At 37.5% G+C, this 23,276-nt stretch overlaps 1 protein-coding gene across 1 annotated transcript; it reads right to left on the bottom strand.

Moving 5' to 3' along the window:
* Positions 1-6,601: 6,601 nt before the first annotated feature.
* On the bottom strand, positions 6,602-10,723 carry LOC127508427 (E3 ubiquitin-protein ligase TRIM35-like). The gene is made up of 6 exons (XM_051886320.1): positions 10,023-10,723; positions 8,737-8,832; positions 8,344-8,574; positions 8,228-8,250; positions 8,028-8,146; positions 6,602-7,624 (listed from the first exon to the last, which is right to left on the bottom strand). Exons 1-6 carry the CDS (start codon positions 10,413-10,415, stop codon positions 7,131-7,133), a joined length of 1,356 nt encoding a protein of 451 aa, XP_051742280.1. The 5' UTR covers positions 10,416-10,723; the 3' UTR covers positions 6,602-7,130.
* Between the last annotated feature and the right edge of the window lie 12,553 nt (positions 10,724-23,276).

Here is a 23,276-nt window from a genome sequence, read left to right as displayed (position 1 = left end):
TATCTGGACGCTGTTCATCTCAGACTCATAATAATCTAAGAATAAAACTCACTCCTGAAACTGCGATGATTGACACCATGGTAACCATAGCAACGTTCTGGCATCTCGCATGTTTGATATTCGCTATTCTTTAATATTACAGCGACAAAAGACTCGTTATGTTCAGCATTTTTAACTAAATCACAGTCAACGGAGGCGTCGTGGAAAGGCTGCTTCACAGAGTGTTGCCATGTCCACTTATTATAAGCGTTTTTGGGCTTTTAGTTTAAGCGTGGCTCATAAAGTAGTTGAGTTTATGGAGTTATTAAAGTGAGCAGGTGCGGGTCGGGATATTTTGGTCTTGTTTTCAGCATAAAGCTTTTGGATTTTGTTTTGTTTTATTGTGGGCTTGTTCTTGTTCTAATGAGTAATGAGTCGAGGCTCGTGCTGCTTTCCCTGTGATTCACCGCACTTACAGAAGAGAGACACATCTCCAATGCACAATAAAATACATCAACAACTAGTTGTTCAGTTCGGTTCTGTACACACTGTATATGCGGTCATCACTACCTGTATTTTCCGAGAGTAAATTCAGTTGTAGAATGTGGTTTTCACTCCTGTATTTTACTGAACTGTGTGTGTACAGAACAGGATTAGACACTAAAAGATCTTTGTACTTGTCTCCATTATTGCAGCGTGTGTGAAGTGTTGACGTCCGTGTGTGTTGTAGTTCAATCTTTGTGTTTGTTTTGCTCTCTGGTTCATTCATGTCATTGATTGGGCTGCAGTATATCAGGGATCTTTCCATGTCGGTGTTTTAGGCAGCCATTAAATTCAGTTTTTAACTTGAAGTGGGTTACATTTTTTACAGTGTCTTAAACCACTCAGAGTCACTATTAAAATCAAAATTTAATAAAAGTGACAACAGTTATTAAAATTACAAGTCATTTTTGAAGGTGAATGAGTAGTTATTTAATTTAATTTGAACCGAGAATGATCAGATTCAGACAGATCCACTAATGTCTTTTCTCTCTCTGTTCTGACTTTACAGAGATCAAAAACTGTCTGACGTCTTGTCAGGTTAGTATCATTTATAAAGCTGTGTTGATTTGAGATTTAAAACTGTCCTGCAACATCAGAAGACTTTAACTTCATACTACATGATTCTCCAAAACTATGAGGACGTGACATAGACACTGTTTAAATGACATGTCTTCTCTAAACACAGACGGCAGTGAGATCTAGACGGGACAGAAGATCACAGCAGAAGCAGAAAACAGAAGAAACAGAAGAAACACAAGAGATGAAACATCTGAAGACTGAAGATCAGGAGGAAACTCAGCCTGATTCAGTGGTGTCACAAACATGAGAAATGATTATTCCTGATTCATCTCGAACACTTCAAGACATTAAGGCACAAATTTCTGCAAAGCTCCGACATTGATCAAGCTGAGTTCAGTGTAATGACGTTATTCATTGTTAATATGTGGTTTTGTAAATAGCTGTAAATATATGCAGGATGTGATGAATTGTGTAACACTTTAATTTTGTATATATGTGATGTTGATTTTAGTTTTTAATCTTATTCTAGCTGTAAACCGAGTTCAACAGTGTAAATAAAACAGAAACACTGAATATTTAATCTTCAGATGACAGATCAGATCCTTCATTATGACATTATCTACATTATAAAAGCATTATGACACATGTAATGTTATTTACATTCAGATAAATGCAGGAGATTGAGAGAAGAAAGACAAATAACATTATCATCATTTTTGCAGCACTGGAGTTTGAAGAGTTTGTATTTCTACAATGTTTGAATTATTAAACATTTCTTTTAAGATCAACAGCTGCTGATCGTCTCTTATTATCAGTCCACTTCAGTAAAGTTGAGTTGATCTGGAGCTCAGATGTGGTTTCTTCAGTGTTTTGTCTGATCAGAGAGCAGTTGTACAGTGTTCAGGCCAGTGTTTCCTCAGCTCTGTGTTCATGTTGTAATAGATCCATGTGATGAAGGGAAACACAGCGATTCCCACAGCAGTGCAGATCCTCACGGAGCCGACAGGACTCCTACAGGACATGAAAGAGATATTAATGCTCATAATATATAGCTGAAAAACATTCATACTGAATCACAGTCTTCAGAACAACATTTCTGCATGTTAAAAGCGTTTACCTTCCTGAATGTCTGCAGAGCAGCAGCCAGAAAACCGTCAGCAGGAGTCCACAACATTCCCTAAGAGCAAAGATTACACCGGTGAAATAAATCTGTTTTATTCCTCTAATGTGACTGAATCTTGGTTCAAAACTCTGAATTGTTTTCACCTTCCTTCTTCTTGCTGGAAAATGTAATTCCCTGCTTATTTCATGTAGAGGCTATAAGCACATGTTCTTCTCCCTAATAATGACTCTGGAGAAATAATAATTAATATATTTATAACTATAAACTATAGCATTTAATCTCTTATGGCAGTCAAAACGTGGGATTTTGTGTGTGAATAATGCATGCACTAAGTCAGAAGTCACAGTTGTGTGTTTTCTGATGTATTTCTACTTCACTCTACTAGATGGCAGAATCGAGTCTCAGTCTGATTCATGAAAAACTTCTCTTTTTCCGGATATGACGACTGCAGGATGAAGAATTATGGGAAATGAAGTTTACGACACTGTTACGCAAACAATAATCAATCAAACAAACAAACAAACATTTAATACATGTCGAATAAATAATTTTTATTTAATTAAATAAATGATGTATTTAAGTATATTTGATTGTTTTTAAACCAGTAAAATGCTGATTACCAAACTGGACACAGATAATGTAGTCTACACACTCCTAACCTAAATCATGAACCTGAGGAAGAGCTTTTGTTCAAGAATGATTCATTTCATTTTCTATAAAGATAAAAACTTATGCAATATTCTTGTCACGGTCTCAGTCACATTCAGTTTGTTTTGGTTTTCATCTGTCACATGTGCTCCTTTGTTCCGTTTTCCCACCACAATCTATCACCATGGACATTAACAAGACCATTCAGCTGTATGTCATTTTAGTTAATCATCTGTGTATTTAAATTCCTGTCTTCCCTATGTTCATTGTCCGGTCTCGTATGCTTTGTGTTGTGTTGCGTTCCTGACTGTACCAGTTGGATTTCCTAAGTAAAGACTTATTTGATCTTCATCTTCTTCGTCGTGTGTTCCTGCGTGAGCAACGCGTTACTATTCTATTCTATTCTATTCTATTCTATTCTATTCTATTCTATTGTTTTCATTATTTTACTCTAAATGTTGTGTGTCATACCAATAAAGCACATTTAATTCAAAATGAATTGATCCTCAGAAGCCAGACGCTGATTGATTCTCATATTTAACTGTCTGTTAACTTCTGTAAAAGTAGGCTATTCTTAATAAATTATTTAATGAAAATGAATTTTTACGAAATTTTATGAAATCGATGATTTATTTAAAAGTGTTCTTTAATAAATTATTTTATTTTATTTCAGGCTGCGTCTCCGGAGGTCGCATTTGTCGGCCGCATACGTCATCGAGGCGGTCTCATTAAACTGCATTTCAAAGAAATTGCATTTTTAAGAAAGAAAGTACAGTATTTTACACCTCATGAGGAATAACAATCAATTTTTTTTATGGTTACTTTTCTTAAATAAGACGTCCTTGCTGACGTAGGGGGGAGACCGGGGGCAATTGTAACATCTCAAATTACACCAATCAGAAACGAGACAGAACCATGAAACTCATTTTGCATGTCCTCTGTGGAGATCCCTCTCTGTGCCAAAGGACAAGCTTGTAAATCATAAAGTTTTTCTATAAAAGACTCATTTTTGAGGTTTTCTATACAAGTAATTTTTTTTTTTCATCTACAGTATTTCCCTCATACCATCTTAACCATTAATGTCTATGAAATTAAATCTGTCTTGTTTTGATGACCATTCTGTTGTCTAACATTTGAAATCTTTGTCAAACATTAGCTTTGTTGTTTCTAGCTAGCAGGGTAGCTTGTCACGGGGTGGTACAGTCGGGGGCAGTTATAACACTGCACTACAATTGCCCCAGACACCATCAAAATAGTGTCCAGCTTAGTAAGGACATCAAAATAGATTGATAGATTCCAATAATTTAAGAAAAGTGTTTTTGCCTCTCAATCTGGGGATCCATTTTACTGAGTAGGCCCTGTACACTCTCTGTTCACAGCATGCCTAGGTTCAGACCAAGGAAAACAGCAAGGGGATAATTGTTCTGGATAATATGGATGTAGTGGATATTGAATAGTTTTAACTATATCTATATTCTCTGGAGTTTATTGTGGTCATTGGTATTTATATGAAGGTATTACATGTGTTGTTACAATTGCCCCCGTATGTGGGGCAGATGTAACATTTGACTTCTAATGTTTCAATCAATATTGTGACTCTAACATTGCTTGTAAAAACATTTGGTGACTGTTAACAAGTAGAACACAGTTACAAGTTACTGACATAAAAATTGTATCCAAATATTTCAAACGTTTTTTGAGTAATGACGACATGACCAAATTTTGTTACAATTGCCCCCGGTGTCCCTATACAGCCTCCAAAATGAGGCACAGCTATAGAGTAGATACTTTAGTGTTCATTTTTAACACCTGTGGTTTATTCATGAATTAACTGAACAAGATCACTTTTTGTCATTACATGATGATAATGCCATTATCAGTACTTAGTCAACATCACCTGGTCATATTTTCTCTTGGTCTTTCTTGCCATAACAAATATATTCAGCAAAACGAAAAAGCGGCATAGACACACAAATTGGATCTGAATAGTTGTGATACACAATGTGGACAATCAATAATTTTAGATCACATTCCAATCGGATACACAAATAATCAGATCTGGACTGACAGCGTGAACATAGCTGTAAGGGTGGACCTCCTACAGGGGTTCAGGCTATAGAGTTGCCGAATGACATTTCTTGTCTAATACCACCCGCTGCAACTTATACCAGCGACAGAAATAAGCGCAGTTACAAAAGCAAAATATGTGGGAGAGCGTTGCTATAGGGTGACGATATTGTATTGCAATAAAGAGCACATTAATGTTAATACCAAATCAGAGCTAGTTCGCACATCATTTGTAATTGAAAGGGTTTAATGATAATAGCTGATTATGGTTGCACTTAAAATCATTACAAAATATGAGATGATAAAATCATATACCATTAATCGCACTCAGCATGTATGTAGTAAGTTACCTGAGAGAGAGAGAGAGAGAGAGAGAGAGAGAAAGAAAAAGAGAGAGAGAGAGAGAGAGAGAGAGAGAGAGAGAGTGAAAGAGAAAGAGAGAGAGAGAGGGCCAGAGAGTGCCCAAGAAAAGCCAAGAATCAAAGAGCCAGAGCAACAGTTAAATCTTCTTTTATCCCTTCCTTGACCATGTGACTGAAACCCAAATGTGAGACATTCAAACTTCCCCCAAGTTGTGACAATTTTTAGACCCCCGACGTACACACATCTTGGTCTACAGGCCTTGATCACTATCAACACCTTTGTGCCTTCCAAATGGCCCCTGTAGCAAGAGAGAGGGGGTTGAAACGGCAAAGCAAATGTCTTTGTTCATTTTAAAATATCTTTGGATATTTTCAACCTTACATAGCCGTTGATGTTATACACCGATTGGTCTGCACAGAGAGCAGCATTAAATCAAACACATCTAATAAGCGATTCATTGATAAGAAAGAGGGATTCCTGGGCAAATGAAATTGGGGTGTGGCACTAAGCGAAACCAAAAAAAACGGAATTGTACACAAGGACAGAAAATAAAGAAATAATCATCTGTAATACAGGGAAAGTGATAGTTAAATGTGTCCATTAAGCCCCTAACTAAAAACACACAACACAAGCACTAATATTCAGTGGTATTTAATGATTTGCAAATTATATTTAAAGCATTACTTTTATGAATGAAAACATTGAAAATGTTTTGTAAAATAAGCCATTATGTTTGCTGAAGTCTCATTGCTTTTATGAGGTTTTCACCAGCAGGTGAATCAGTGAATCATTTTGCCAATCAATTGGGTCAATTGATTCAGAGTTTGGAAAAGTGAATCGCCAACTGTCGGTCGGAGCCGCTGATCCGGATCAGTGACTCTTCCTGTAAGTTACATAATTAGTACACCTACTAATTATGTCACCTGTGGTGACCAGTGACTGTCATTTGAACATTATGAGTGAGTCTTCCTTCACTATACAGATTCATTCACTACAGCACAGAAGAGTGTAAATGTGTGATTCTTCGCCACTTTGACTACTTGAAATCTTAAAAAATAAATTTCCTCAGGTTATGTGGTTGACTTACTGAACATTTAAAGGCCATATCAAAAAATGTTTTACTTCTAAAGAAATTACATCTATGAATTTATCAATAAGCAGAATCAGGTATAACTCTTAGGTAAAACATTTTATGCTTTCTTGTCCAAGACACAAGAAATATTAGGTCTATCATGTGTTAAATGTGAAAACAATGACAGCGAAAGCAAAGCAAACAAAACATTACAGTTCTGTCATATGATGAACAAAAATACACTGATCTAAACAGTTTATGGAGAAATATGAGGAGAACAACAATGCTGCTCTTAAGACATTTTTTATTTATAGTGCTTTTCATGATACACATCATTTGAAAGCATCTTTGAGGAGATGTATGATTCAATGTCAATAGCTTTACAGAAATTATGGTTTTAATAGTCTTTAAGTCTCCAGTGATCAGTCAAATGTGACTGTAGCGAGGCCTTTCTCTCCTCCAATATTTTCTTTTCTTGTCACAGTCACATTTGCTGCTCACTGGAGACTTAAAGACTACTGACAGCTGCTACAGTATATCAGTTCATCAGATGCTTCTGTTTTCAGATTTGATAATTTCACTGTTTTATCAATGTGTTGTGATTGGTCTACACCAAATAAGGGATGTTTGAAAGGACCCCAATAAGACGCCCTTCTAACCAGACTAGAGTAAGTCAGATAAAATCAGTAAATAAAGCTGATCAGCGCAGGGTTATGAGTTTAGCATTCTTATTTCATTTTTAATTTCTAACTGTAAAAGATGCTGGATCCACACCGCCAGTGAAAGCAGGTTGATGCAGGCCGACAGGTGTAACGTTTACTGACTATTGAACGGTAAGATCCTCAGAGATGAAAATGCAGAAAGCCAGAAGAATGGAAAGAGTGTGTCAGTGAAGGTGGTTGTGAATGTGTGTAGATGTGTGTTAGTTACAGGATCAGAGAATGACACCGTTCCTCTGTCATAGTCCAGATCAACTCTCACACACTCAAGATCCTGTTTAACAAGAAAACCAAACTCTTCAATCAGTCCGTACTGCACGCTCCAGACACCAGTGTTAAAGAAATCACATCCCTTTCTTTGGTTTGATGCTGTAGTTACTCCAAGACTCCACTTTAAACTCTCTTTAACCTCCACATCCCAGCAGTGTGTTCCTGAGTTAAATCCCTCTGAACCCAGAACACAGGGATAATAGTCAAATCTCTCTGGATTATCAGGAAGAGGTTGTTTGTTCCTGCTGCTTTTCACTCTGGTCAGATCATCAGACAGGACGAGCCACTGATTTGCAGTGTTTGGATCCAGAATCACAGGAGCTGATGAGACACAATCAACAGCTGCTTTTATTCTGATGGTCATATAATGATCAAGAGTGAACCGTACACAGATTATTATGAATTATGACACTCGTCCTGTTGATCAAACACATCAGACACTTTCCTTTGATCACAGTAAATATGTGCTTGAGAAATTTCAGATTTGCATTCCATGTATACAGAAACTGATATTGACAACAACAGCAACAACAACAAAAATCAATCAATCTGAACTGTAGAGATCTGCTGTAACACTGTAAATATCATGTTCTTCTATTGTTTACGGCTCATTTTAGTGCAGTAGCTCATCTGGTTATTCTCACATAATGCTAAAATCTGTCAATCTTCCCCTATGTGTGATTTCCAGTGTGTGTGTAAAAGCACAGATCTTCTCCAGACTCACTGTCTTGGACGATGTCCTGCATCTTCTTCCAGACTCTGAACTGTAGGTTGCCTAAGTAATGTGGCACATGAATCAAAGCTCCAGAAGGCATCTGTGGATCCGGCTGTGAGATCTGGACTCTGGAAGAACATTCAGGAGTCAGAACTGCAGTGGCTTTGGATCAGAACCAGAGAGACCAGAGACACCAGCAGATCACTCACCTTTCCATTGAGACTGGAAACTTCTGCAGAGCAAACACACCATTTATCATCAAGAACTCAATCAATCAATCAATCAATCAATCAATCATCAATCAATCAATGATCTGAAATCAGACCTTCAGAAAGCAGATGTCATTGTCTTTCATCGTCTCCTCCATGTCTTTGATTGTGTGTGAAAGAGCTGAGATGTGTCTGTTCATCTCCTCCAGCTTCTCCTTCATCGTCTGCTTCTTCTGCTCCTCTTCCTCCCTCAGTGCAGTGATTGTAGCTTCTTCTTCATCTCTGAGAAACTGATGAAGCTTCTCAAACTGCAGTTTAATCTGACACTCTGTGTGCTCAGCTTGAGACTGAAATCAAATCACATTCACTTCAATCATCTGAATCAACACAAATAAACACATCAGACATCACATCATCTACACCACCAGTCAAACTTCTGGGCACACTGAATTATTTTTCTCATGATCTTTTCATCTGAATATCTTTACAAAGTTTTTCTGTTTCTTCACCTCAATGTGTTGAACAGTTTTCTCAAACTCTCTTTTAATTTTTTCGTCATTGTTAAGTTTCTCCTGTAAGGACTTCAGTGCTGTATTGAGCTCCTCCTAGAATTGAACAAAATAAAAACATAAAACACCAGATGCACCAGAAGAACATACATTTATATCATCATACAGTGCTGTGAAAAAGTATGTGCCCCCATCCCTCATGTTTTCTTACTGTATGTTTTTGTGTATATACTAAATTGATTGATTTGACTAAACTGATTTAGAAAGTTGGTTTAAAGGTCTTACCCAATGTTATGCCACATGGCTCAAAAGGGACGCACAAAATTGGGACACACAAAAAGCTGAACTTTGCAAACGTTTATTAACAAAAGAAAAACTATACAAAATACTGTATATGTGTAATATACAGGCATCAGTAGTGTAATGCTAAATTAATGTATGGGAATGTAATGTGCTGTAGCATAGTGGTGCGTGCAAAACACACAGCCAAACAAAGAAAAAAAGGAAACAAAAGTCAATTTTTTTTTCAAATCAGTACAATTTTTCTAATTGTACTGTCATGAACATTATCATTTAACATGTTAAATGAGGCCTGTAGAGTCTGAGGTGTAGCTCTTGTTTTATTTTTATTTATTTATTTATTTATTTATTTTGCAGCATTGCACAGTCTGACCTGGGGGTGAATTTGCTGGGGCGTCCACTTCCGGGAAGATTGGCAGCTGTCTCGAATGTTTTCCCCTTGTGAATAATATTCTTCGCAGCAGAATTTTGGACTTCAGATTGTTTGGAAATGTAACTTGTAGCCCTTGTAACCCTTCCTACACTGATGGGCAGCAACAATTGCTTCTTATAAGATCATTGCTGATGTCTTTTTTCCTTAGCATTGTGTTAACAATCCCCTGAATGCTCTAGACCAGCGAACTGCCAAAACTTCTGCTTTTATAGAGCTGGTCATGCTTGTTGATTTTTGCTAAATAAACCATGACTCGGTGTATTATGTCATGTATTATTATTCATCTAAGTTTGTATTTACCTAATTTCAAGACTTGCCAAGGACCAGATGGTTTTTTATGTCCTGATATGTAAAACCATAGAATTCAAAAGAGTGTACTTTCTTTTTCACATGACTGTATACACAAAAACAGAAGTCAGGGTGTGGGAAAATACTTTTTCACAACACGTTGTATGCCGTATGAAGCTGATTAAAATGGCAGAGAGAATATGATGATATGTGTTTATGGCTCCTTATTGTTCTTTACACATGAAACAAGAGACATTTGTCCTACCTTATAAGATGAAACAGCTTCACTGATGGGTCTGAATGTGTGATTGTCGTGTTGTTGTGAATCTCTGCACACTAAACACACAGGCTGTTTGTCCTCCACACAGAAGAGTTTGAGTTTCTCACTGTGTAAACTGCAGATCTCCTCAGATCCTGATGAACGCCTCTCATTTCTCTCCTTCAGGAACGACTCTTTGGGGATCCTCCAAAGATTATTTGGAGGATCATCTTTTGAGGATCTTCTCCTGCAGACAGGACACTCCAGAGTTGTCTTGATTCTCCAGAACTGTTGAAGACACTCTTTACAGAAACTGTGACTACATGATAAAACAACAGGATCTCTGAAAATATCACAACACATAGGACAGGAAAAATCATCTATGGATAGTGGATCCATTTTCACTGTTTGAGCTCCAGCAATCTAAACTTTACTTTCACTTTCTGGTAGTTTAAAAATGAATAACCACAAGAACCACAAAGATCTGCTGTTTGCTTAGAAACAAACTTCTCAAAGATCCTTCTTGAAAGTGTTTTTGTCTTCTTTCTCCACTGATTGCTGATTCCTTTCTGATTATATCCAGAAGTAAAAAAAAAAGATCAGTATGACAGAAAGGAGTGAAATAATGAAACAGTCTTTTCTTGGCAAGTGTTTTAAGAGGGAGGATCATCTGATAAACTTTACGTGTGTTGTGCAACAGGTCAGACAGGAACATCAGGATTACTTCAAGTTAATATGAACAAAATGCATTCAAAATGAACACAATAGAGAACATGTATACTGATGACAATAATAATAAAAACACTCAAGACACTTTTTTTCTGTTTCATTTATTGCACTTTATTTGTTGGGGAGTGTATTTGAAGCTCAGGGTTTCTCCAGGGTCCGTCATGAACAAATCTTTGTCAAAACGATTTTGTGACATGCTGAAGTTCTAAACACACGTCTGCTTATCGTTCTGATTGTCAGTGAATGCATGAAATAGTCTGCGGTGAGCATATGCTTACATAATTCAATTGAAATCTAGAAGCAACTCTAATGAAATGCTGCACTGAAGGTCTATAATGAAACTGCAGCAGAATCTGAAGCATCTCAGCTCTCATGAGGACAGAGAGAAGATAACAGATCCTGCAGTGTTATTTTACCTCTATGAACAGACTGTTTCCATTGCAGTAGAAACAGCAGCACATCTTCAGATGAAGGGAATGATTCATATCAAATATCCTCAGAGACTCATCCATTCTACATGTGGAGCTGAACTTCATTCTTTCTGAATCAAACCACTGCTGAACAACAAAAGCAAAATTATTTCACCTGCAACTCACTATATCTCAAAACTGTATATTTTCATGTTAAACAACAACATTAGAATAATTTGCATTTGTTTCGATATTTGCAGTCAATTACAGCCATACTGATATATAGACAAACAGCACTCTTACTCATGCGACATTTATTAAATATTGGAAATATGATGACTGTATAAGATGAAATCAAGTTGATCCAGTTTACTAACTACTGAATGGTAAGATCCTCAGAGGGGAAAACTATAGAAGAATGGAAAGACTGCATCAGTGAAGGTGGTTGTGAACCTTTTTTGTTTTTGCCACAGCACAGTTTCGATAAGAAAAAAAAAAAATCCCACTGCACACACTGCTATACAAAAATATAACAAAATTGCACACACATGCATTGCTTCAAACGGCATATAAAAACTAGATATATCAAAAGTTGTACTTGCATTTATCACACTGACCATCTACATGCACCTGTAACTCTGGTAGGAGGAAATTTCAATTCTAAACCTTTAACCCGATTTTGCTTCTCTGTTTGCGATCAGATCATTTTAAGCCGTTAAACTCTGGCAAAGATTTCAGTGTTCAAGTAATCAAATTCATTCAAACAATCGATCAGTCTAAAACAGCGCCAATGTAAAGAAGGCTGATCACATCAGAGATAGCCTATCAGAGAGAACAGAGACTCACATTGCGTTTATTCATTATAGTGTGTGCTTTGCTTTAAAACACTAGCTCTGTCATATTCTGTGATTGTTTCTGATGAGTGCAATTTTTGTGACGTACAGGAGTCGTACAGTAAGTGTGTGAGAGTCGTCTGTTATATTGATGCACATTGCACAAACAACAAACCTTGTATATGTGCGCGCTCTTGATCTCTGATCGCACACTGTATTATGTGAACAGACACGTTTCAGTACATTCAAGTCTGTACACATATACACTGTGAATTCTGTAAAGTTTTTTTCTGTAGCTAATGTTTTTTTTTTTTTTTTTTTTTTTCATGGGTGCTTTGGTGTGCATAAATTATTTAATAGAATTATATGGACTCCTTCCCAGGTGAAAAAAATATTATAGTAAATACTATAGTGTTTTTGAACCATACTATATTAAATTGTAGTATACTGTATATATTATAGTATTTACAACACTTTGTTAATACTACAGTATGCTGAGGCATTCATTAACTATAGTGAACTGATAAACTAATAAATACTGTAGTATACTTTAGTTATTACAGTAAACTAGTGTATATTGTAGTATAATATACCCTATAGTTGTAGAAAACTTAGTACTGTATTGGGTAAAGTAATTTGTTTATATTACTATATTTGTTACAACACAGAAGGGACTGAGGCAGATATAACAGGCAGGGATGTTTATTGATACCAGCAAGAGTTAAACAGCAGTGCAGGTGAATATAGAGTGAAGCAATGGATGAAGTAGAGAGTGCAGAGAAGTGATACTGTCCTTGTTGATCGTAGAAGCTGGGTGACTTGGAAGACGCTGGAGAAACTTGACGCTGGAGACGAGGAACACTCACACACTGATGGGATTCACACGAGGAGAACCAGAGACGCTGGAGACAGGTAAGTAGTTCGATAGGAATCCTTGAGGTAAGCATACAGGTAAAACGTAATGCAAACGAGACCAGACGAAGACTGTGTGTGAGTGTGCGGGTTTTATGTTGGTGGTGATTGCTGTGCTGATGAGGTGCAGGTGCGGGTGATCAGTACTCTGGAGAGTCAGTGCGTTGTGATTGGTGAGCGGTGGAGCCTGGCGTGTCTGTGACAATATTGTTAGATTATCACAGCAACTATAGAATTACCACAATAAATGAATTCAATACTTTACTATAGTCTGGTTCAAAAACACTATAGTATTTACTATAAATTACTATAGTATTTTTTCACCTGAGTATATATATATATATATATATAAAACCAAATATAATTTGGTTATTTGGTGTCCCTTTGAAGTCTCCAAGGGTCCTTGAAGCTTGCAGAAAATACAGTTTTGTGAGAATCACCCTCCAATCTGATTGTTTACTTTGCTGGATATAGCAAATGATGACAAAATGAATGTGTTAAACAAGATAAACGGCTTATTAATTTCATGATAAGTGTGTGATTAATTAAGTGTGTGTGTGTGTGTGTGTGTGTGTGTGTGTGTGTGTGGTGAGGAAAACAGCTTATAAAGACTAAATGTTTTTTGTTTTTGTTTTTTGTTTTGTTTTTTAAATGTAAAAATGCAGAATGTTCTCTGTAAGATTCAGGTTTAGGGGATGAAAGAAAGTTTGTACAGTACAAAAATCATGTGTGTTGAGAGTCCTTATAAAACTGAAAAACCTCAGCATGGGACGTGTAGAGGAGAGGTCACTCACCAATGATGACAGACTGACTCCTCCTGCATTTATTTTATGCTTGGGTTTGTCTGTGTGTTTGTCTCTGCCAACACATGCCACTGAAATAACACAAGACTATTGTAGACAGTTGAACAACATAAGCTCTGGTAGTGTAAACATTCCCAAATACCCACAATACATCTGTATCTGCTCTGCTGTCTGTCTACTGGTGATCAGAAATACAGTTAAAGGGTACTTTATTAAATTTAGGACAATACCTGAAAAGTATCTGAAGTAAAAAAAAATACGGAAAATATTCTCATTGTGTTAATGTACATTAAGTCTTTCAAACAGTAAAAATACATTTTTAATCAATTAAAATGAAGCTTATTAGGAATATTATTATTGAATATTTAAAATTCTTACTACAAATTTCATTCAAACGTAATTATTTTGTATTTTCTCTCTAGATTCATTTTTCCATCTTCAGATGTTTTTAGTCGTCTGTCCAAATATGATCATGTGCTTTGCTTTTGTCTTGTGGGGTGTTTCTGAAGGTGAGTGTTTCTAATCATGATATCAAGAAAAATGTATCTTTATTATTTAATTGAATAATGTTTTATATTCAATGTCATATTTTTCTGATAAAATCTCTCCTGTACATCTTGTATAGTCTTATCTGCTATATTTTTCTTTTTGTTTGGTTTTATTTCATTGTATTTATGCAACTCTTGTACATCTTGTAGTTCATTTTTTTCCTATGAAAATATCTTCAGCTGCTGGCATGACATTCAAATCTCTACTACTACTACTACTTTCACTTTCACTTTTACTTCTACTAAATTACTACTAAATTCAATAGCTTCAAAGGAGATTGAATTTCTTTGTTCAAATAATGACAGTCACACTCCTTTTGTCACAGACACGCCAGGCTCCACCGCTCACCAATCACAACGCACTGACTCTCCAGAGTACTGATCACCCGCACCTGCACCTCATCAGCACAGCAATCACCACCAACATAAAACCCGCACACTCACACACAGTCTTCGTCTGGTCTTGTTTGCATTATGTTTTACCTGTATGCTTACCTCAAGGACTCCTATCAAACTACTTACCTGTCTCCAGCGTCTCTGGTTCTCCTCGTGTGAATCCCATCAGTGTGTGAGTGTTCCTCGTCTCCAGCGTCAAGTTTCTCCAGCGTCTTCCAAGTCACCCCATGTCTACAATCAACAAGGACAGTATCACTTCTCTGCACTCTCTACTTCATCCATTACTTCACTTTATATTCACCTGCACTGCTGTTTACCTCTTGCTGGTATCAATAAACATCCCTGCCTGTTATATCTGCCTCAGTCCCTTCTGTGTTGTAACACCTTTAGCCACATGAGTTTATAAATACATCAATTCTCATGATTAACTTCTGTTTGTGTTTCAGGATCTGTGAATGAGTCTGTTTCTTGTTGTGCTCTTTATTTTCTGAGACCTCTCGTTGTTTTGGGCAGCTCCATATATCAACAACTTTACAGGTAATGATTATTCAAGGTCAGTTTATTAAACGAAGTCTAAAAATGAATTATAATGCCCAGATCTTCAGACATTATTTAATCTTTGTGTGAGTGATTTACCAAAAGAAAGATGTTTTCAGCTTTTTATTTTAAATTGTGTATTAGTGTTTCAGTATGTTGATGTTGTCTTCTGATTGTAATCATTAACTATTTTCTGTTTTGCAGGCAACATTAAAACGTTGATTCTGAAATACAGTTATGATGATCTCTCAACTGTTGCTTATTTAGGTAAACATACAAATGCCAGTCAACCCTCATTATCATGAATACGTTAGAATGTACATTAATAGAAATAAAAATTGTGTTTTTTAGAATTTTAGTCCAGTTTTTTGAATATTCTGAAGCAAATCCGACACAATAACTTGACATAAATCACAAAACTTGCTGAAATATTAAGCATTTCTAGATGATAAATGATTAGCATGACTGATCATTCATGTGAATCTCTGTACATTTACAGGACTGTATAATTTTATGATCTCATAAAAATTAAATCATGTACAACTGGTTATAAATCTGCATTGCTGCTTTAAAATACAATTTTACATAAACTCAACTTAGTTTTAAACTAAAACTAATTATTACTCCTCAGCATGTTTTGTGATCATGACATGTATCAGGAACAGACTGAAAATAAAATATTGAACTTCAGAAACAACAGAGTGACTGTCAGTGTAAAATAGCACTGCAAGAAGATTTACATAAACCCATCAGTTAAATGAAAAGGGTGTTATGTAATTCTTCTGACCTGTCTTCATATTTTAGCTGTGCTTTTAATTGGTGATTTGCCTTATCTTCATTCTTCCAGCTCTTTTTACAAGTGCTTTGGACAAACTTCTGAATTATGCTGAGTTTGAACGAGACGCAATAATAGTCTTGTTTGCAACAGTGTTTCTGTACTGCCTCAGCAAAATCATTTACCGTAAGTATTTCTGTGTGATTTATTCCCACAAGTCATACATTTATCAAATTGTCTGATTCCCACTGATATGAACATCTTTCATGACTTTCATGAAATAGTCTAAATGCATTACTGATGTTGAAATACAAACATATTGTATTGTACAAATCAGGTTATGTATGTAACCTGGTTCCCTGAGTTCCCCTTTTTTTTTTTTTTTATGTATTTATTTATTTGGCTAAGCAGTGTATATGTTTGTATAGTAACTCAGTTCATCTGCTTTTCTTGTTGTTTTTATGGTTTATTGCTGCTTTAAAATGTGTATTGATATACTGGAATTATAATGACTCAAAACCAAATCAAATGTTAATTAATGAAAATGTTTCTCATATAGTTGTGCTTACACAGATTAGAACGAAAAGTGGACAAATAATATATTTGATGTTGTGGCTGATATGATCTTTGAAATTCTGCCTACTTTACAATTCATCCTCCTTTTCTTCACATTTGGATCTGTCAAAGGAAGTGAGTTCATATTTATAATGATTTGTGTTTGTTTTATTTGTAGTTCAGATCACCACACTTGAACATGTTATTTCTTCAATAAATCCATTTTCAAGCACTTTTATTTACTGAGACTGATGTACTTTTTTTATCTACTACATTCAGCTGTGAATCTGTTGATGTCTTATAATATCCAACATTAATATGATCATTTTTCTGTTTTTAGCACTCATCATTGTTGTCATTTTACCAGTGTTACTGATGCTGACAAATGACACATGGTTTTTTAGATGCTATGATAGACTCGACTGTGAGTATTTGATTATGAATTCTGATCTGATCTCTGTTCTATCTTCTATCTTATGTTCTATGTTCTATCTTTGTTGATAATCAGTGAAACACATCACAGTAATCTGATTGTATTTTACTATGATTTTTCTATGTGTATATAAACACACATCAAGACAAAAGCATTCAGAGAGGTTTCTTTGTTTTCTGATCTCTTTGTTTATATGTCCCTGATCAGCTCAATATGAGTGTTATTAATGAAAACATTCTCACACTCTTGTCTTTTTTAGGTTCAGATTCAGTCATAAGAACAGTGATGTTAATCTTCATATTAGTGATTAATGTAGTGATGATCGTTCTTTACATAATGACACTGGAAAATAAGACAGGTACAATAATATTTTTAATATTGTTTGAAGCACATAACTGACCAAACTTGAACATGTTTGACCTAACAAATATAAGCTTATCTTACAATACAGTTTAAAGTTCTTTATGCTTATGGATGTTGTTCCGTTCTCTCTCTGTATAGTGAAGGCCAAAAATAAATAACTACATAAATTAAATAATTTAACAATTACAAAAATCATTGAAAATGTGATGAAGTAATACTTCATCTCACTCTTTTTAATATACAGATGCTATTGGATGGGGCTGTGTGATGGTGTTTTTGCAGATACTCTGGGCTGTTATGAAGTTTACTTTATATTTCCTTGATTTTGATGATGGTACAGTATCGATCATCTACTTTGATAATTTTTCTACTTCAGTGTGGTTCAGCTGTATCAGAATAAGTACATGTATGGTGGTTAAAGACATAGTGTTTCATGATATTTAACATTGTGAGATTTAAGCAGACTTCATACGTCAGTTTCACACTATAACACAATAAAATAGGATAATATCATTGATAAACAATATTTTAAGATGATTTGTCTCAGATGAGCTGTAGAAGAAAGATGGTCTGAAATACTGAGACTGAGTCACCTTTATTTCTATAGCACTTTATACAATACAGATTGTGTCAAAGCAGCTTTAGGCCCAAAGTATACTTCACTTTTTACATGTACACAGGTCAGTGTACAGTGCGTGTGATGCGAATTTCGTCATCAGAAGCGCAGGCGTGTACTGTATTTGCACCGCCGGATTTTTGTAACCGTCGCACATGCGCATTTAATTTTTTTTGCAGTAATTAGTTTATCCACAAGGTGGCAACAGTGCCCTGGGGGCGTCGATTCACAAGGTAGTCAAAGAAAAACTGCATAAACAGAACAGACCGGAACGCATGCAAGCTACAGCGACGATGGAGGCCTACATAGACGAGAGATTGCGCGAAGAGGTTAGAAAATACCCTCATTTGTACAACTCTAGCATGAAAGAATACAAAGATGTTTACATGGGTTGTAACTTATGGCGAGGGATTGCCCAAAACTGCGCACGTGTCGAACGCCTGTGTATGCGTATGAGTCGAATGAAGTATACTTTGCAAGGCTGTGCGTTCAACTATGCGCGTATGCGTAAAAAAAAAAAAAAAACGAAGTATACCCAGGGCTTTACTACGGAGCCCTGCACATGACATGCAGGAAAAAATAGTAAATTGTGCGCATGATTTATAAATCGAGGGAACGACTTAGTAAAACGTGCGCACGAATTAGCCTACTATTTTTTTTTCCTGCATGTCATGTGCGGGGCTCCGTACTTTACAGTGATAGACAGCAAATTAGAAAATATCAACTATGGAAACTCAACTATATGGAGTCAGTTCAGATTCTGCTCTTAAATGAAATCAAGCAAACACTCATAACACAAATAAAGAATAGTGCTTTTAGTTGTTTCTCTGTGGTTATTTTCAATCTCATTTTCTTTGAATATTGAATAAAATATTAAACTTGCTAATCTGAAAACTTTGTTTTAATGGGTTTTTAACATTTTTGTGTTGCTCAAGGTATACTGATGCAATAATTTGCATTTTGTTTGAACTCAATATTAAATGTTTAAACTTGCATTACAGTTTTCCCCCGTGTTGTTCCTTTGTATCTGTTTGGATCAGTTGGTGTTGTTTTACTGACCTCCGTTACACTGATGACAGAACTGATATTGAAAACAGGCGAGTCAACATAACAGTTTAATTTACGATATGTTATAATTATTTTGAGAGGAATAATCCATAAAGTCCACAGTAAACATATACTTAAAACACATTAAAGACATTATTTTAATCTTGAGTGACTGAATGCAGAAATACTTTGTTGCACAATGTGGTAGAAATTACCTTTTCAAACTTGTTTTAATTGTACTATTGCGAGCTGAAATTATACTGCAATAAAATACTGTGAAGATAGCATTCAATGATGATATTTTAAAAGTAAATGTGTTTTTTTTTGTCAGTTAATGGTGATCGTACATTTGGAGATCTGAGATTCGTAGTCTTTCCCTCTGAATGTTTCTTTGCTGTTTCTCTGCTGATTTCTGGATTATTTCCATCTGGTGAGTATAAAGTGCAATGATTTCGAAGACATTTACATCATATGAGCTGATTCTCATGTTCTCTTGTCTCTACGTCTCTCTGTCTTTCTCCCAATTCAGTACATAAGTGATCCCTTCTTTAGTCTCTGCTGTAGCTGCACTGAAAGTCTAAAACCTGCTTTATTCAGTCATTTAACACATAGATTGTAGTGTGTCTCTGTGTGTTTATTTGCTGTAAAGCTCAGAACACACTCAATATAAGTGTAGCAATACCCGATTTATCCAGGCTCCTAAAGTTTTCCATTTACTCTTTCACCACCCTTAAAAATCCTCCTAGATCACTTTAATGCTAAATCAACCGTCTGCTGATCTCTCACTGACTGCTGCTCACAGTGAAATTGAATGAACATTTATAATTACTGGCTCCCTGGTTTGTTTAGATCAGTGATGGATCTGTATCAGCAACTGAAAGTTGAAATGGGTTGAATATTTTTACAGTGTGTTGTACTTTAAACACTAAGAGGAATATTTACTAAACAGGGCAAATTAGTGTGAGCGCTATAATCTCATAAAAGCACTGATGGGAGTGTAAAGTTCTACAGGCGATTTACTGATAATGCGCACATTAAAGGGGTTATGAAGTTATGAAATTATGATTTCACTTTTTTAACTTCAGTTAGTGTGTAATGTTGCTGTTTGAGCATAAACAACATCTGCAACATTACAACGCTCAAAGTTCAATGCAAAGGGAGATATTTTCTTTTACAGAAATCACTTTTTAAGGACTACAGCAAATGGCTGGTAGGGACTACAACAAGCTTCTTCCTGGGTTAGTGACATCACTAACCCTAAAATTTACATAAATCCGCTCTCGAGAACATGTAACAAAGGGAGCGAGGCCATGTTGGACTGCCTTTAGAGAAGAGGAAGAGTTGTAGTAGAGTGTTGTTGTCATGCCGTCATTTTACGCCGGACTGCTTCATAAACGAGGGTCAATTCAACGCTGGATACACAAAAGATTAACATGATGCACATGCTAGTCGATGAGTTGAATCAACTCCACAGCAACTACATAAAATTATCCACTAACCATTCAGAAAGATACAGAGCCCTGTACATGACATGCAATGACAAAAATAAAATTGCACGATTTACTAATTTGTTAAAAAATCTGTGTGCTGAAACTTCACAGACACATTCTGGGGACACCAAAGACTTATTTTACATCTTATAAAAAGGGGCATTATAGGTCCCCTTTAAAAAACACAGATGCAGCCAGATCATTTCCATAATGACCAATGCAATTTACTAAGAGCAGCACGAATTCAGAAAGGGAAACTTTCACAAATGCATATGTAGTAAGGTCAGCCCTCAAAATAACTATATACATCACTTTTCAGTGCTAATTATCCAATACCTGTCTTTAGTAAGTCCTGACAGTAGTTTTTTCGGGGGTGAAGCTTACCAATACAAGGTTCTTCCGTTCGGCCTGTCTCTTTCACCCCGCACCTTCATGAAGTGCGTGGATGCAGCTCTGGCTCCCCTGAGACTCCAGGGCATCCGCGTGCTAAATTATATTGACGATTGGTTGATTCTAGCTCAATCAGAGCAACAAGCAGTTCAACATCGAGATGTAGTTCTGTCACAAATGAGAAGGTAGCTCTAACTCAACGCCAAGAAGAGCGTACTTCTTCCAGCACAAACTACCAATTATCTAGGGGTAGTCTGGGATTCCACCACAATGCAGGCACGTCTGTCTCCTGCTCGGGTGAATTCCATTTTCTCAGCCATAAAAGGGGTGAAATTAGGCCAGTCACTCACTGTAAAACAGTTTCAGAGACTGTTGGATCTGATGGCAGCTGCGTCCAACGTGATACCTTTTGGCCTGCTGCACATGAGACCCTTACAGTGGTGGCTCAGGACCAAGGGGTTTTCTCTGAGGGGAAATCCTTTCCGCATGATCAAGGTCACGCGGCGATGCCTTCATGCCTTAGTCATGTGGAAGAAGCCTTGGTTCCTGTCCCAGGGACTTGTGCTGGGAGCTCCTTGTTGTCGCGTAATGCTAACGACGGATGCATCTCTCACAGGCTGGGGGGCGATCATGAGTGGTCGCTCGGCTCAGGGTCTTTGGGAGGACCATCATCGTTCCTGGCACATAAATCGGCTGGAAATGATGGCGGTATTTCGAGCACTCAAATACTTCCTCCCAGACCTGTGGGGCCACCATGTGTTAGTTCGCACAGACAACATGTCGGTGGTTTCCTACATCAACCATCAGGGGGGTCTGAGGTCTCGCCAGTTGTGCAAATTAGCCCATCAGATCCTCCTGTGGTCCTAAGGGAAGCTCCTCTCTCTGAGAGCAGCTCATATCCCGGGGCATCAAAATGTGGGGGCAGACATCCTGTCGAGACAGGGGCCGAGGCCCGGGAAGTGGAGACTCCACCCCGAGGTGGTGGAGCTCGTTTGGAAGAATTTCGGTCGCGCAGAAGTCAATCTATTTGCCTCAAAAGAGACCTCTCATTGCCCGTTGTGGTATTCCCTGACCCATCCAGCCCCATGGCTGGGATACCATGGTACAGACGTGGCCGAGGCTGCGTCTGTACGCATTTCCCCTGATTGCTCTGCTCCCAGGAGTTCTGGAGAGGGTTCGCTGGGACGGGGTCCGTCTCATATTAATAGCCCCGTTCTGGCCGACCTGAATATGGTTCTCGGATCTAGTGTCCCTATTAGAAGGCTCCCCCATGGAGATTCCAATCAGGCAGGACCTCCTGTCTCAAGCGGGCGGCATGATAATTCACCCCCGCCCGGAGTTGTGGAAACTGTGGGCTTGGCCTCTGAGGGGGCCGAGCTCATAGAATCCAGTCTCTCAACTGAGGTTGTGGAGACCATACTCCACTCCAGAGCTCCGTCCACGAGAAAACTTTACGCATATAAGTGGAAGCTGTTTGTTACTTGGTGTAGCCGATCTCAGGTGGACCCGTTCCACTCATCCATCAGTTATGTACTGCAATTTCTCCAAGAAAAATTCTCGGATGGCCTATCTCCTTCAACATTGAAGGTTTATTGCAGCTATTTCCGCCTATCATGCGCCTTTGGGGGATGTTTCTGTGGGAAAGAACCCCCTAGTTATACGTTTTCTCCATGGTACCCAGAGGCTGAGGCCTGCTGTGCGTGCAAGAACTCTGTCCTGGGACTTGGCCATTGTTATGGAAGGGTTGGCTGCTACCCCCTTTGAACCTTTAGAGGAAGTATCTGAAAAGTTCCTCACTTTGAAAACCATATTTCTGTTGGCTATATCATCTCTCAAAAGAATTGGAGATTTACAAGCACTCTCTGTTGCTCCTTCATGTCTGGAATTTGCGCCTGGAATGGTCAAGGCTTTCCAGCATCATAGACCTGGCTACATATCCAAGCTCCCCACCAATGTCCCAGGGCTCATTGTTCTGCAGGCCTTTTGCCCTCCACCCTTCTCAAATACGGATCAGGAGAAACTAAATCTGCTGTGCCCGGTGAGGGCTTTAGACACCTACGTCCACAGAGCTGCCCTGTGGCGCAAGACTGATCAGTTATTTGTCTGTTACGGGTCCCCTAAGAAAGGGGGCCCAGCGTCTAAGTAGAGAATGAGCAAGTGGGTGGTCAAGGCCATCTCTCTTGCCTATGAGTCATCCAGGCAGCCTTCACCTTTGGCTGTCCGGGCACACTCCACCAGGGGTATGGCTGCTTCAAAAGCTTTGTTCTCGGGAGTTCCCATCAACAAGATCTGTGATGTGGCTGGGTGGTCATCTCAGCATACCTTTATTAGGTTTTACAACTTGGGCTCCACTCTGGGGTCCACGGTGCTCTCGTCCCAAAGATAACGGACAGGCACTTGGTCCTATGGCCTAGTTGGGATAG

The sequence above is a fragment of the Ctenopharyngodon idella genome, chromosome 3 (assembly GCF_019924925.1).
Source record: "Ctenopharyngodon idella isolate HZGC_01 chromosome 3, HZGC01, whole genome shotgun sequence".
NCBI classification, from domain to species: Eukaryota; Metazoa; Chordata; class Actinopteri; order Cypriniformes; family Xenocyprididae; genus Ctenopharyngodon; species Ctenopharyngodon idella.
This window is presented reverse-complemented; position numbering and strand designations above follow the sequence as displayed.

Excerpts from the sequence above, each read along its gene's own strand:
- LOC127508427 (XM_051886320.1), bottom strand. The coding sequence starts at position 10,415 with ATGGATCCACTATCCATAGATGATTTTTCCTGTCCTATGTGTTGTGAT. Across the intron at positions 8,251-8,343 it reads ATGACATCTGCTTTCTGAAG|AAGTTTCCAGTCTCAATGGA; the intron begins GTCTGATTTCAG and ends TTTGCTCTGCAG. Across the intron at positions 7,625-8,027 it reads GCAGGACATCGTCCAAGACA|CTCCTGTGATTCTGGATCCA; the intron begins GTGAGTCTGGAG and ends GTGTCTCATCAG.